At 37.7% G+C, this 16,546-nt stretch overlaps 1 protein-coding gene across 1 annotated transcript; it reads left to right on the top strand.

The window, feature by feature from the left end:
* Positions 1-4,832: 4,832 nt before the first annotated feature.
* On the top strand, positions 4,833-9,576 carry LOC130950761 (plant UBX domain-containing protein 10). Its single transcript, XM_057879341.1, has 4 exons — positions 4,833-5,852; positions 8,356-8,526; positions 8,670-8,873; positions 9,113-9,576. Exons 1-4 carry the CDS (start codon positions 5,031-5,033, stop codon positions 9,341-9,343), a joined length of 1,428 nt encoding a protein of 475 aa, XP_057735324.1. The 5' UTR covers positions 4,833-5,030; the 3' UTR covers positions 9,344-9,576.
* The last annotated feature ends 6,970 nt before the right edge of the window (positions 9,577-16,546 follow it).

The raw sequence follows: 16,546 nt of genomic DNA, 5'->3' as shown, positions 1-16,546 counted from the left end.
ACGCTCTCAATTGGGTTGGAAAGTAGACATCCTGGGCTTTCCAGCAATATATAATAGTCTATACTTTGCTCGAAGATAAACGACGTAAACTGGCATTTAACACCAGTTCCATGTTGCATTCTGGCGTTGAACGCCAGAAACAGGTTGCAAGTTGGAGTTAAACGCCAAAAACAGGTTACAACCTGACGTTTAACTCCAGAAACAGCCCAGACACGTGAGAAGCTCAAGTCTCAGCCCCAGCACACACAAAGTGGGTTGCAGAAGTGGATTTCTGCACTATCTATCTTAGTTTACTCATTTTCTGTAAACCTAGGTTACTGGTTTAGTATTTAAACAACTTTTAGAGACTTATTTTGTACCTTATGACATTTTAGATCTGAACTTTGTACTCTTTGATGGCATAAGTCTCTAAACTTCGTTGTTGGGGGTGAGGAACTGGTGCACAAAATTGTGATCATCAATGGCGCCATCAACATGGTACGCTAAATTGCAATCTCAACTCTTTATCACAACTTCGCACAACTAACCAGCAAGTGCACTGGGTCGTCCAAGTAATAAACCTTACGCGAGTAAGGGTCGATCCCACGGAGATTGTTGGTATGAAGCAAGCTATGGTCATCTTGTAAATCTCAGTCAGGCGGATTCAAATGGTTATGGAGGATTGATAATTAAAAGATGAATAAAACATAAAATAAAGATAGAGATACTTATGTAATTCATTGGTGAGAATTTCAGATAAGCGTATATAGTGGTTGTTCGCATCCTGTGCAACTGCTGAAAGTAGTTGGCCTCCGTGGTATGTCTTCAGAAAAGCTCCATCTAGATAGATGAAAGGCCTACATCCACTCTTAAAGCCTTGTTTACAGCCCTCGAAATAGATCTATATTTTGTCAAACACAGGGAGGGATTTTGGAATAGGCTTCACATCAACTCTTGCCGTCGAACCCGGATTACTCTTAATTATCTCCATGTCATAGTGGTGGACGAAATTGTGATCACATCAATGTAGTATTCTTTGTTGTTGTATGGAATCATTATTATGGCACTTATGTGTGGACACAACTCCGTTCAACTAACCAGCAAGTGTACTGGGTCGTCCAAATAATACCTTACGTGAGTAAGGGACGATCCCACAGAGATTGTTGGTATGAAGCAAGCTATGGTCATCTTGTAAATCCCAGTCAGGAGGATAAAATTATGGAATTTAGAAAATCAAATATGATTAATAAAAATAAACAAAAAATAAAATAGGATAGAGATACTTATGTAAATCAATAGTGGGAATTTCAGATAGGCGTGTGGAGATGCTAGAATCCTCTTGAAACTCTACTTCACTACTCACTCTTCCTTCAATCCTTCTTACTCCTTTCCATGGCAAGCTGTATGTAGGGCATCACCGTTGTCAATGGCTACATCCCATCCTCTCAGTGAAAACGTTCCTATGCTCTGTCACAGCACGGCTAATCATCTGTCGGTTCTCAATCAGGTTGGAATAGAATCCCTTGATTCTTTTGCGCTTGTCATCACGCCCAGCCTTCAGGAGTTTGAAGCTCGTCACAGTCATTTAATCCCAGAATCCTACTCGGAATACTATAGACAAGGTTTAGACTTTCCGGATCCTCATGAATGCCGCCATCTATCTAGCTTATACCACGAAGATTCTGTTGGGGAATCTAAGAGATATGCGCCCGGCCTAAAGTAGAACGGAAGTGGTTGTCAATCACGCGCGTTCATAGGTGAGAATGATGATGAGTGTCACGGATCATCACATTCATCAAGTTGAAGTGCAACGTATATCTTGGAATAAGAATAAAAGAGAATTGAATAAAAAGTAATAGTAATTGTATTGAAACTTGAGGTACAGCAGAGCTCCACACCCTTAATCTATGGTGTGCAGAAACTCCACTGTTGAAAATACATAAGTGAAAGGTTCAGGCATGGCCGAATGGCCAGCCCCCAAAACGTGATCACAGGATTCCAAATACAATCCAGGATATGAATATGATAGTAAAAAGTTCTATTTATAATAAACTAGCTCCTAGGGTTTACATGAGTAAGTAATTGATGCATAAATCCACTTCCGGGGCCCACATGGTGTATGCTTGGGCTGAGCTTGATCTATCCACGAGCTGAGGCTTTTCTTGGAGTTGAACTCCAAGTTATGACGTGTTTTGGGCGTTCAACTCCGGATCATGACGTGTTTCTGGCGTTTAACTCCAGACAGCAGTATGTACTTGACGTTCAACGCCAAGTTACATCGTCAATTTCCGAAAAAGTATGAACTATTATATATTGCTGGAAAGCTCTGGATGTCTACTTTCTAATGCCATTGAGAGCGCGCCATTTGGAGTTCTGTAGCTCCAGAAAATCCATTTTGAGTTCAGAGAGGTCAGATTCCAACAGCATCAGCAGTCCTTTTGTCAGCCTTTTTCAGAGTTTTGCTCAAGTCCCTCAATTTCAGCCAGAAATTACCTGAAATCACAGAAAAACACACAAACTCATAGTAAAGTCCAGAAATGTGAATTTAACATAAAAACTAATGAAAATATCCCTAGAAGTAGCTTAAACTTACTAAAAACTACCTAAAAACAATGCCAAAAAGCGTATAAATTATCCGCTCATCACATAGTCCCTGAGCTTCCCATACTGTTCTTTTTCATTTCCCATTATTCTCTCTTTGGCCTCTTTCACTGCCCTGTAAACCATCTTCAGATGCACCACTAGGTTAAACTCTTCTCTAAGAAAGTCAATTGCCTCATTAGTTGTCATATGAGGTTGGCTTGCCATTCTCTTTTGCACTTTCTTACTGATCCAGTGTTGATAAGCAGCATTACTACTTATGTCTCTTGCATAGGTATGCTCTGGCTTGTAAGTCTTTACCTGGAAGCATAAGAGAGTCTTGTTGTATGATAAATGTGCCAGCCATGGGCAGTCTTCACCCTTGCATCCAACTCTCACCCTTTCCTTATCATTTTTTATCCAGAGAAGTTCCCTGCCTTCAGATATTAACACATATCTCGAACCACTTCTTTGAACCCATCAATGGTTGCAAACTTGGTTCTAATCTCAAATCTACCCTCTCCAAACCCATAATCATCATTGAACACTGGAAAGTAATGTTTGTTTCCCTCATCCTTTGACGACACTGGTGTGTGAAGATCCTCTGATTCATACTCATAAATGAGTTCATCATTATCTAAATCCTCTTCATTTATATAGAGGCCGATTAGAGGCCTATCATTAGGCTGCACATGAGGCATAGCTTCCTCAGCAAATCTAGCAGGCCTAGTTCTTTGGGACTTCACATGAGGCCCAGTTCCTTTGGGCTTGGCAGTAGGCCCATCACCTTTGGCAGCACTCCCACTTGCACTCCTTAGTCCACCTCTTTTTTTACCTCCACTTGACTCTGCCCCTATCCGTTCTTTCACACTGTCCTTTTTCTTTGGCAGAACCTTGTCGTTTCCTTTTAGAATTCTTTTTTTCCTCTTCCCATCATCTTCCTCATCAACACTGGAATAAACCTCATCTGAAATAGTCGAAGGAAGTTTATACAGTTCATCCTCCCCACTTTCAGGCCCATCATCTTCTGTGGATGGTGATGATTGAAGCTTTCTCATGATTCTGTCAACATCAATATGGTCATCAAACTCTTCATCCCCCTATTCTGCCGCATCATGTTCTTCCACTATCTGTGGCTCATCAACGGGATGGTCAAAGTATATGTAAAATTCATCAGTGGTTGAATTCTTGAGCTTGTTCTCTCGAAATTCATTGATCTCTGCATCTCCTCTCAGAATATGCAGTCCAGCCTCAATATCACTGTTTGTTGGGTCAAACCAATACAATGCCCTATATGATGCATATCCCAGACCCTTGAACAATGTAACCAAATCCCTAAAATTTACGAAGTCTAAGTCCATCTTTTGGAAATTTTTCAACTTTCCCACCAATATACTCAAGAGTTCCATTGGGTTTTCTATCAAAATGGCCTCCGCGGTGAAAACCAGATACCACATGCATATCATCCATCTGCATTATCCATAAGTACATAAATCGGAGATTAAACCCTAGATCAAGTACCCAAAATTTTGAAATCATTTAACTCCACATAGCTTTTCCTCATTCTTTTACTGAAAAAAAAAACATGCAATCACCCCATATCCCAACCTCATGCATTATATTATCACAAACATTTAAACAACATACATAGACTTCATTATTCCCCTTACTTCTATAAATGATGGCAGCTTCCTCTCCAGCATGGAGCTTGCCGTAACCTTCAACAACCACCACGTCGACTGAGCACACCACCACTTTCAACTGTAGGAAGTCGTTCTGTTTTTGGAGGGAGAAGGGTGTTCGTGTTCTGATAGGATTTTCTGTAATATGTGGAGTGACTTTTGGGTGTTATGGGGATTACGATGCTTGAAATAAGGTGGAAAATGCATACGGCATCGTTTTGGCCAATCAGGACCAAATTGTCCTCCAACAATTTGTTCCTATCAACTTCAGCAACCGTAACGGACACATCACTCTCCATCCCTCTAGCTCAGCAATCTCCGTTACCGTTTCGAGTACCAATTCGACGGAAGGACATAACTTTCACGAATTTTACATGATGAGCGATCGAAATATATTTTCTAATTTTGAGAGACGAAAATGTCCACGTTTAAAAAGATAAGAAACCTATTTATATTTTACCTTTTTTTTTCCCAACTAGAAAGTCCTGAACCTAGGGAGACTGTAGAGTGTAGAGCGTTAAACTCAACTGGAGCAGGCCCATAATAACAAGTTATTATAAAAAGGGTAAACATTCGCCATTAACTAATTAATTGTCGTACTACTGATTACTGAACAGTAAGACAGGAAAACAAAAGGATAGATATCTTCCAAAATCATAATAGCGAAGGGGTAGACGCAGAGGAACACATCTTCAATTTCATCACTGATCGGAGCACCGATATAGCTTTTGGGTCGGGTGAGAAACAAAACAACAAAAAACAAAGAGCTCAGAATCAGAAGAAGAATCAATGGCGGACGTAGCAGACAAACTGGCATACTTCCAAGCCATAACTGGCCTCCAAGATCCCGACCTCTGCACTGAAATCCTCGCCGCACACGGCTGGGACCTTGAACTGGCCATCTCCTCCTTCACCTCTTCCTCTAACATCGCCAACCAATCACCACCTGCCTCACCTTCATTATCAGCAGTACCATCCCTTCACCGCCAAAACGACGCCGCTTCATCCCAATTATCTGATTCCGAGCCCCCGCCCCCGTTCCCTCTTCCTCCTCTTCCTGGATTGGCATGGAAGCTCATCAAATTGCCCGTCTCCGTGATCTCCGGAAGTCTAGGGTTAATATCCGGCGCAATTGGCTTTGGCCTCTGGGCCGCCGGTGGTGTCCTCTCCTACTCCCTTGGATTCATCGGAATCGGCGGCGGAGGTGAATCCTCTCCTTCGCCTTCGACGCCGCTGGTCTCGGTGTCGGTGGCGGCCGTGGAGGCGATGGATTTTGTCGCGGAGTTCGAGAGGGAGTACGGCGGGCCCAATAGCAGGCCCAATTTCGTCGGGGAAGGGTTCATGGACGCGCTGCAGAGGTCGAGGAATGAGTTCAAGCTGCTGTTCGTTTACTTGCATTCTCCGGATCACCCCGATACGCCGTCGTTTTGCCAGAGGACGCTGTGTTCAGAGGCGCTCTCAGCTTTCGTCAACGAGAATTTCGTGGCGTGGGGAGGGTGCATCCGCTCCAGCGAAGGGTTCAAGATGAGTAACAGCTTGAAGGCATCTAGGTTTCCGTTCTGTGCTGTGGTTATGGCTGCCACCAATCAGAGGATCGCCCTTCTTCAACAGGTAAATCTGAGTGTTTTGTTTGAATGATGAAGTGTTAAGTAGTGATGCGCTGAATTGGAGACTTGTTGGAGAAGAAAGATATTGTTGCATTTGCGTGAGATCAGTGTTTAAGATTGATGCATGTGGTTTTATTGGGATGCTTTGCCTTAAGATTTTAGATTTATGCAGTTGTTGTAATGTTATTAGTAATGTACATGTATCACATCAAATTGGCATTTTATTGTTGTATGGTGTAGTAACGGATTTTGTTTAGCCGGTTAGCTACCCCAGATGTGAGTGTGATTACTGGTTAGTATTTCTTCAAGGACAGGTTGGTGATTGAGTAGGGAAAACATGGGAACTGTATCCAAGATGAAGATATGCTAGGTTTTTCAGTGGCAATTGTCGTCGCATAATATACTTACCTTGGTAAAATTAAAGAAACAAGTCTGATGATGTTCATCACTTAAATCTCATTGAATTTCTTGTCTCGGAAAACTAGTGGGAGATGGGGAAACTCTGGCTTATTTGCAAATGTAATCAAGACTTTGAATTTCTTTTAATAAAGAATATAAATGATAACAAGGTTAATGCCATATAATGACAATTTGGAATATGGACTTTAGCCAGGACTAGTTAACCCGGAAAATGAGGTTGACTATTAGAACCCTGTTTGCGACCTTTTCTTTCTCCTTTTATTTAATTGTACAATCATGCTGTCGTTGAGTAGGCAGTTTCCCGAGTTCCTGGAACAATTTATTGAAATTCCATCAGTACCTTCTTTACACCTCTCCCTGTGCAGACTTTTTGCCTTCTGTTGTGGTCATCTTTCATAATTTATATAGTAACCTTCTCCATGATTTTCCTGGACTGATTATAGCCATCAAGGAAGAAACAGTCCCAAACAGCATTCCCCTTCTTATATACTGTTGCTACCCACCGTAACTTCAGTGACCAAATATTCTGATGTTAGCTCTAGTTTATCCATTGTCTGTCTTCCCTAGTTGAGTAAGAAGTTGTCTTGTACTACTACTAGATTGGGAAGATTCATTTAAGTTATCGTACACACTCCTGAATTTGGATTCAATGTTCATCACCTCGTCAGTGGGATACCAAGTTACCGCTGGTTGTGACTGTAGCTTCCCAACCAAGTCATATGACACAATTCTTGAAGTGTCTGAATCGGTTGTAGGAACCTTTTGGTCCTGTCATTCCTCGTCGACAGATTTCAGATATAGGATGCCTTAAGCCATCCCCCTCCTAGTGTTTCCAGTCTTTCTCCATCACTAAGGAGTACGAATGAGAACCTACAGTAATAGTGTTTGTGTAATGGGTTTAGGCTGCAATGGAAGGCTTCTCTCCCTGGGTGAACAATATGGGCAGGTTGGTTTGGGTTTGACCTACTGCCGACTAATGCCTTTATCTTCAGCGGACTTAGAACCTAAGAGTGATTTAGAACTCTGCCTATTCATTCGGCAAATCACTCCAATTAAGACTATCAAAGTGTATATGGATTCTCAGATGGGGTGAACTGGAATACTGCAAAAAAAAAAAGCTGCCCTGCAGGTGGCACACAAGATCTTGGTGATTCTTGCAATTTGCACATGGCTGTTGCTGGCACGTCTTGCACTTCTCATATCTTGTTCACGTGGAAATTCCTTTCTGCTATGTGCCTTTGTTCGTTCAGCTTCACATCCTCATCCCTAATGACCATCTGCTGTCATTATTGCAATTCCCCATACTACCCTTGCTTTTGTTCAGGAGTTTGGGTTAGCCAAACGACTTTGCCCTTCTGGTGCAACTGTTTCGTCAATCTGTTCCCGGCTCTCAAGAATCTCCAGTAACTCATTTCTTAGATTCCTCCACTATCTTGGTGGATCTAACCTCTCACCGTTGGATTTTTCCATTATTCCAGACACTCTTTGCTGCTAATGTTCTGAGATAGTCAAATAGATACATAATGAGAATTTTGTTTTAAGAATGCAGAAGTTGCCATATAAGTTTGGTTCACTTTCAAATAGCATATTTTTGGTTAAAGAAGTTGTACATTCATGCATAATAATTGGTAAAAAGAAAGCTTTTTGGAGGGAGTGCCGGCCATATTGGTATGTAGATGACTAACCAATGAAGTACTGGCAGCAGCAATTGAACCTAAGACTTCTTTGTATGATGCTATTAGTTGAGAAAACTTCATTAGCGAAAAATGAGTAATGATAATTGCTAGATCAGTCAGTCTCATCAATCACCATGATTAATACTTTGTTAGTGAAGTATTTTCCCCCCTTTAAATATGAAGTAATTTTTAGTCATTCAATGCTAGCTAAACCCACCTCGAAAGATAAGGCTGTTAACTTGTTATGTTGGGTGTTTAAGTTCTCTAGGTCAATTCCATTAGTAAATTCAATATTGTTACTGCATTCTGTATTCGTTTACTAAAATGATATGTCAGCTGTCAGGTGTTGAGAAAAATTATTCTCAGTTTCTGATTACCAAACTTTTGGTTATTCTATTCTTTTTCATTCAGATTGAAGGTCCCAAATCCCCTGAGGAGATGCTTGCGATACTACAGAGAGTGCTTGAAGAAAGTTCTCCGGTTCTTGTTGCAGCCAGGCTTGAGGCAGAAGAAAGACGAAACAACATGCGCTTAAGAGAGGAGCAAGATGCTGCATACAGGGCTGCACTTGAAGCTGATCAAGTAAGCCTTGTTTTACAGTTGGCCTTTCATATTATGCCATTTGGTGTCTGGTCCTCCACTTCTCTTGTAGAGACTAGAGAGGCCATTATTTTGAAAGAACTAGCTCTTTAGTTCTAGTGGATTAATGCTGTATATATGACCAGGCTAGGGAACGGCAAAGGAGAGAAGAAGAGGAGCGCCTTGCAAGGGAAGCTGCTGAAGCCGAGAGGAAGCACAAGGAGGAAGAGGAAGCTCAAGAAAGAGCAGAACGAGAAGCTGCAGAGAGACAGGCTGCATTGGCTAAACTAAGACAAGAGAAAGCTCAATCTCTTGGTGAAGAACCTGAAAAGGGGCCTGATGTTACACAGGTAAAGTATCTTAAGCTCTATCTAAGATTTTATTTCTCCTTTTCCCATCTATATCGTGATTTTAGTCAAAATATCTCAGCTTGCATAGTTTCACTCTCATGCTCAACCGAAATTTATATATATATAATTTCCTGCTGTTAATTTTGTTTCATTGTGTTACAGTGTACAATAGTTATTTATGCTATAATTTGTATGACATCTGTACTTTCCTCTTGTCCCTTCCCAATCTAAATGCTTAGGTTTTGGTACGGTTTCCAAATGGCGAACGCAAGGGAAGGAGGTTCAAGAGCACAGCGACAATTCAAACTTTGTATGACTACGTTGATTCATTGGATTGTTTAGAAGCAGAGAGTTACAGCCTTGTCTCGAATTTCCCTCGGGTTGTTTATGGACAAGACAAGCTCACACTTTCATTGGAGGAAGCAGGATTACATCCTCAGGCCAGTCTCTTTGTGGAGATCAATTCATGAAAAAGTAAAACCTGCTAAATTATCTGTTGAATACTTTGAAGATGGAGGGGTACAAATAGGGAACTTTGTGAGATTTTCTTTTTCTTTTCCTTTTTATTTTTAACCTTTTAATTTCAAAATGTTTGAATTGATGAACAATTATCATAGAACATTAGATATAATAGATTGCTGTGGTCTCTGTAGTTTTGATTCTCTTGCTTAACCATTGAATCAAGTAAAGAGCATCTTACATATATGTGGTTAAAGATTAGTAGTGGCGATGTTTGTGTATATTTTTCTTTCCGATAAATTTAAGTGCTTCAGTGCTAAAGTAATGGCTCTGGTTGTTGAGGAAGGTATCCAGTAGATGCTGATCAATAGGTTGGTCAAAAATTAATATAGTTTTCTAAGCGGCAGTGCTCTTATTATCGTCATACAACATTTCTCTCATCCCAAACTACTTCTTGCACTGGTGGTACTTCGTTAGTTCATAATAAATTTTGATAAAATTGCTTATGATAATCCATTGCTTTTGGAGAAGATAGCAAGACAAAAAATCCATAAACTTGAGGTGGCCGAAGGTGTAATAATCCTCGGCCGTTATCAAATTCGGTAAATCAATATTTTCATCTTGTCATCAAGGTTGCTTTTGGTTCTGAAAACAAGATAAGATACTAAAAACAAGACACAAATGATGGAGACACAAAAATTAATATTTTTGTATTTTGTTTGGTGATAAATTAGAATAAATTATAAAAATCTAATTTAGTTAATTTTTTCATTCAAAAAATTTGAAAAAAAATATAATAAAAAATATAATTATAAAAACTTAATAAGAATAATAAAAAGAAAAAATGAAAAATAAACTCTCTTGTTAATAGCTCTGTGTCCTCAGAATAGACACAATATATTAATTCAGTATCTCTAGACACAATGTTTTTGTCTATATCTTATTTGTCAAATATAATTTTATATTTTTGTATCTCTGTCTCAATGTTTTGTATCTGTAAATAAACTCGGCCTGAAAACTACACAAACTTTAAAGAGTTTCATGGTATTAACAAATGGTTTGGTTTCTCAGTAAACAAGTAAAACTCCTCGTATTAGTCGTGCATGTTGTAAAATAAGGAAGAGGTAATAAAATACAAATAATAAAAGTATAAATAAAAGACTCTAGTATTAATATAATTAACTCAATAAAGATGATTCATATATTTATATGTAGTAACGTAGAGAGAGAGAGAGAGAGACTATGTATAAAAAAGAGGAGAATGTTTTATTGTTACCGATGTGTGTCCTTTGCTTCATATCACTCTCCTATTTATATGCACACAAAAACTATGCTTTCAAATGTAATTAAATTTGGTCTTGTCTTGATAAAGTTAAATTCTATATCGAAAAAGTTGGCCGCCTAGAATTATGAAGGAAGTCACAATTCATTAAATGGGCATCCATCCATGCTTATTATAACACTCCCCCTTCAATGTCCATTTAGGATTATGTCTCATTAAAACCTTACTAAAAGAAAATCCAATGGGAAAAAACTTTAGTAAAGGAAAAAGAGTACAATAACCTTTGTGATGAGGACTGCCTCATTAAAAACATTGTCATGAAAAACCCAATAGGAAAAAACCTGACCAAGGAAAAATGAGTACAGTCCCCCTCTTTTGTCGACATCGTTTACTATCTCGAAATTGTACCAATTTTCCAAAGGAGGATTTTGGAAGTGACTTTGTAAATCTGCTAGATTATCGCTTGAGCGGATCTGTTGGACATTAATTGTTCCTTGATTTTGAAGATCATGAGTGAAGAAGAATTTAGGAGAAATATATTTTGTTCTATCACCTTTGATGTATCCGCCTTTAAGGTGAGAAATACATGGTGTATTATCTTCAAACAGGACAGTTTGAGCTATCTTATGATCAATTAGTCGACATGATAACAGAATATATTGGATCAAACTCCTGAGCTAAAAATACTCGCAACTAGCTTTTATGTATCACCAGTATTTCAGCATGATCAGAGGATGTTGCTGCTATCGTTTGTTTCGTGGACCTCCATGATATAGCTCTAACACCATATTTGAACAAGTATCCTATTTGAGATCTCCCTTTGTGTGGATCAGACAAGTATCGTGCATTTGCATAGCCAACTAATTGTGATTTGGATCTATATGGATAAAACAATCCCTTATCAACCGTTCCATGAAGATATCGAAAGATTTGTTTGATTTCATTCCAATGCCTTCTGATTGAAGAGGAACTATACCTTGCTAGTAAATTCACAGCAAATCATATATTGGGTCGTGCATTATTAGCAAGATTCATTAGCACTCCAATGGCACTAAGATATGGTACTTTAGGACCAAGGATATCTTCATTTTCTTCTTTAGGATGAAATTTATCCTTTTCTACATCCAAAGACCTTACGATCATTGGGGTACTCAAGGGATGTGACTTATCCATGTAAAATCTATTCAAGATTTTTTCTATATATGTTGTTTGATGAATAAAGATCCCATTTTTTGTATGCTCAATCTGCAGACCGAGACAAAATTTAGTCTTTCTAAGATCTTTCATCTCAAACTCTTCTTTTAGAGTTTTTATAATTGTTGGAATATCTTCAGGAGTTCCAATGATATTTAAATCCATTTTGGCCAGTAATTATATTGAATCCAGATGCAGATTTCTTTATGAAAACACATGGGCAGATATCATCATTCTTAAATCCATTTTGGCCAGATACTCAGTAAGATGATTATACTACGTTCGTCCAGATTGCTTTAGACTATATAAAGATCTTTGCAATTTGACTGAGTATAACCCCTATGAATATTTATTGGATGATTTAGATATCTTTAATCCTTCAGGGACTTTCATATAGATATCACAATCTAATGATCCGCATAAGTAGGCTGTTACCACATCCATTAAATGCATATGTTATTTATGGTATGCAGATAAACTGACCAAATAATGCAATGTTATTGCATCCACTACAGGAAATATATTTCTTCATAATCTATACCGGGCCTTTGTGAAAAACCTTGTGCCACAAGTCGAGCTTTGTAGCGTACAACTTCATTTTTCTCATTTCGTTTTCTCACAAACACCCATCTGTATCCAACAGATTTTACATCTTCTAGTGTACGGACTACAAGTCCAAATACTTCACATTTTGCAAGTGAGTTTAACTCAGCCTTCATAGCTTTTTCCCATTTTGTCCAATCATTTCATTGTCGACATTCTTCGGCTGTTTTTGGCTCAAGATCCTTACTTTCATGCATGATATTTAATGCCACATTATATGCAAATATTTCATTGACAATTATCTTATTTCGGTCCCATTTTTCTCCTGTAAAGACATAATTTATCGAGATCTCGTCATTCTCACAATTTTTAGGTACTTGGACGTCTTCTGGCGTAAAAACTATATCAGAATTTTGGACAACTGCAGCTGTCTTTACTATGTCTTTTTCAACAGGAATAATATTTACCTTTTTTCTTTTCCGAGGATTTTTGTCTTTGGAACCGACAGGTCTACTACGCTTCTGGCGTGAATTTGTTTCAGTGACCACTTGTCCAACTGGAACATCAATTCGAATTGGGGCATTTTCAGGTGGTATATAAGATTTGGTTATCCTCAAAGTATCAGAAAATGCATCAGGCAATTCATTTGCTATTCTTTGCAAATGTATCTAAATGCATCAAGGATGATGCATTCTAATTAAGTTCCTTTCCAGGAAGCTTATTCTCTCCACCTAAAAATTTTGATTCATCAAAATGACAATCCGCAAATCGAACTTTAAATACATCTCTGATGACAAGTCATCTTAGGCTAGTTTTAGTAGCATTTTTACATGTTTGCATTAGGTTTCATGCACTTTCTTGAGCAATAAGTAAGTGATTGGATTGGAATTACATGTTTGTCTTAATTCAATCAAACATTGTTAATTTCATGCATTATCATGAGATTTATGCAAGATTTAATTGATTATTATGAAATGATGCAAAATCTTATGATTTTGGCTAGGCTTTGATTGCATATTTGATTGATGACAAGTGAAGAGATGCAAGGAAGAAACAAAGAAAGAAGCAGGGCAGGAGAACGCTATGTTCGTTTGAAGAACGCTACGTTCCCCTACAACATCACATTTGGCGCTATGCTCACTTTCAAAGAGCGCTACGCTTTCCAGTGACGCGTATGCCACTACAAGAAAAAGGTGTATTTGTAACAAGAAAAATTGTTACAAAACGTCGAAATTTTGAAACAAAAGTTTTTTGTAACAAATAAAGGGGCCGTTGCAGTAAGTCCCGTTACAAAAATTTTTTGTAACGAAAAATGGAACTGTTTAATATGATATTTTGTAACAATTTTTTCTGATACAAAAAATCAGAAGCCGTTACAAAAGTGGTAACACATTTTGATCTTGAAGGTATTTTTCATGACAATCTATTTTTTCCTATCAAAAAATTTTGTTACAAAATGTAACATGATTTTGTAACTTTTTTTTTAGTTACAGAAGCAAATTAATTATTTTGTAACAACTTTTTTTAATACAAATTGCATGCATAATTTACTAAATTATTTTTTAAATTAACTAATATATTAACTATTTTAATAAGCAAGTTTACATCTATATGCAAAAACATACATAAGTCAAACAAGATCCTTTTAGCTAAAATTGTTTTCAAACAAAATAACATTAGTGAGTACATTGATTAGTTCTACAAGTTATATGTCTTGCATAAGTTCAACCAAAACATAAAAGTTCTAACATAGATTAGTGTCTCTATGCATCAAAATATTCTTGAGCCCTCAAGGTAGCATATGGTCACCATTTCAGCACTCCTGTAAATAAGAAAAACCGAAACAAAAAATTAAAAACAAGATATAACACTAATTATAATTTTTTCACTAAGTTTTATCTAAAATGTTTAGAAAAATTTTGGCAGAACCTCCCTTAAAACTTGGATATTTCCACCCTCTACGGTTCCAACTAAAACAACCAATTCACAACTTATGTCTCAGCCAATACCCAACCAAATTTATCAAGCCAAATAATAGGGCATTTGTCATTTTTCAACCATGACACAAGTAAAATGTGATAAATAGATCCATATACAAATTAAAGTATACTAATATAAAATGGGAATCATCTATAAAAATGTATTAAAACCATAAGCAATTTTAGGAGGGTCTAGTTTGTTTCATTGTCAAAGCACGCTATGAGAGAGTTCACAACAGCTTGTTGAGCTTCCAATTGAGCTTTCATTTGAGCTAATTCTTCCTCTTGCCGTGTTCGTTGCTCTTCAAGTTTTTCTTTGAGCACATCTATTTCCTTTCTTAGCTCTTCACGGTCTTGCATTGCCTCTTGAAGTTGTGCTTGAATCCTTAACTTAGACTTTGGAGCCTTTATGCCATAACTTGCACCACTTTTCTCACCTTTCACAAGTAGAAAAGCTTCATTTAGAGTGAGAAAATTTTCTAAATCATAGGATTCATCAAGCATATAGCTAATATCATCCTGCACAATCCAATTTGTGATTTGAAAATGAAGATAAAATTTAACTTCCATGCAACAGAAAAAGGAAAAAGTTAGTAATGTTACATCAATTTGTTTAGCTTTTTCATTGACCCATTCTCCATTATTCTTTTGATGAGTAATTTGCCACAATTCTTGAATGTCAGGCTCGACACCAGTTCTAGGATGGCGCTGCAAATTTTTTGGAAGTTTAAAATATAACATGTAGTTAAGTGCAAACGTGACATAGCAAAAAATATAAGACCAAATTAAAACTTTAAGACTATTTATCCGATCACGTCTAACAACTTGAAATGTCCTTCGACCAACAATATGTGGTACAACATGATGCTTTCTATTATCTTTGTTTCTTAAACTTTTTTTTCTATAGAAGACCAAACTCACAAAAGACAAAAGGAGTTAATTTATAATTATTTCATTGACCTAAAATAGCAAAACAACATAAGAACACTGTTTCAAGTTGAAAAGAAGGACTTCCAAAGTAGGACACCAAATTCTCCCATGTCTCCGGCAGAACATTGTTTGGTGGATTTTGAAGGCGCTCCTCATTAGTTTGATACAACTCATAGTGCTCACGCAATCTTGAGTGCCAACTTCGATATCATATATTAGCCTGAGCTAAAATCATTTTGTGCATTACTTGCGTATCTGCTATATCAAACTTTTCCTACACAAGATTTGTCAAAGTTAGTTAGCAGAAATAAACCCTATAATATACATAATAGCAAAAAATATAAATATGTATTACCAAAACAAGGTCGCATATTTTTTGCTTGACATCATCTCCAACTAGGCTCCATTTCTCTACATCCAAAGGAGCATTTTGTCTTATAACAATATCCAGTTCAGATGCAAACATATCAGCATGGATGCCATTAGGAGCTAAGTTCTTCAAAGAGATTGGCAATTCCAATTTCCCATTTGTCTTTGTTTTGATAACCCTATTTGTTGCAATCCCACGCAAAGGTCCCTTTTTACCAATATGCCTATCAACAGGGACAGTGGCTGGTGCTGAAGTAGGGTCTGCCGGGGCTGGGACAGGGGCTGTCGTGGCTGGGGCAGGGGCTGCAGGGGCTGCCAGGGATGGGGCAGGGGCTGTAGGGGCTGCCGGGGCTGGGGCAGGTGTTGGTGGTGTAGAAGTAGATGCAGTAGCCCTTATCAATCTCCGTGTAGCCATTATGTTACGCAATCTACAGTAAAGTTAACAGAGATAACATTAAAGAAATGAAATAATAAAATATCTACATCATTTAATACACAATTACACAAAGGAAAGTACATCAATAAAAGTTGGACATGGTTCAAAATATACTATACATTTAAAACAAGTTAAACAAACGGAACAAAGAGTGAATAACTTAGCAATTGCAAATATGATGTGAATTCCTAAAGTTTAACTACTTTAAAGTCAATCACCATCCTATACAAAAAGTGGATAAAGGCAATGACCATCCTATAAAAAAAGTGGATAATTTAGCAATTGCAAATATCTTGTGATCCACAAAATAAAAATACTAAGAAGTCAATCACTATCATTTGAATCTTCTTCTCCTTCTTCTCCTTTTTCTTCTTCTATACACATAGGCATGTCCACACTTGATCCCTCTATGTCACCTCTGCCCAATTCCATCAACAAATTAATATCACCCGAAGATGGTACTTGATTAAAGCTTCCCATT

This window comes from Arachis stenosperma, chromosome 9 (assembly GCF_014773155.1).
Source record: "Arachis stenosperma cultivar V10309 chromosome 9, arast.V10309.gnm1.PFL2, whole genome shotgun sequence".
Taxonomy (NCBI): Eukaryota; Viridiplantae; Streptophyta; class Magnoliopsida; order Fabales; family Fabaceae; genus Arachis; species Arachis stenosperma.
The sequence above is the reverse complement of the archived record's forward strand: the minus strand, read 5'-3'. Positions and strand labels throughout refer to the sequence as shown.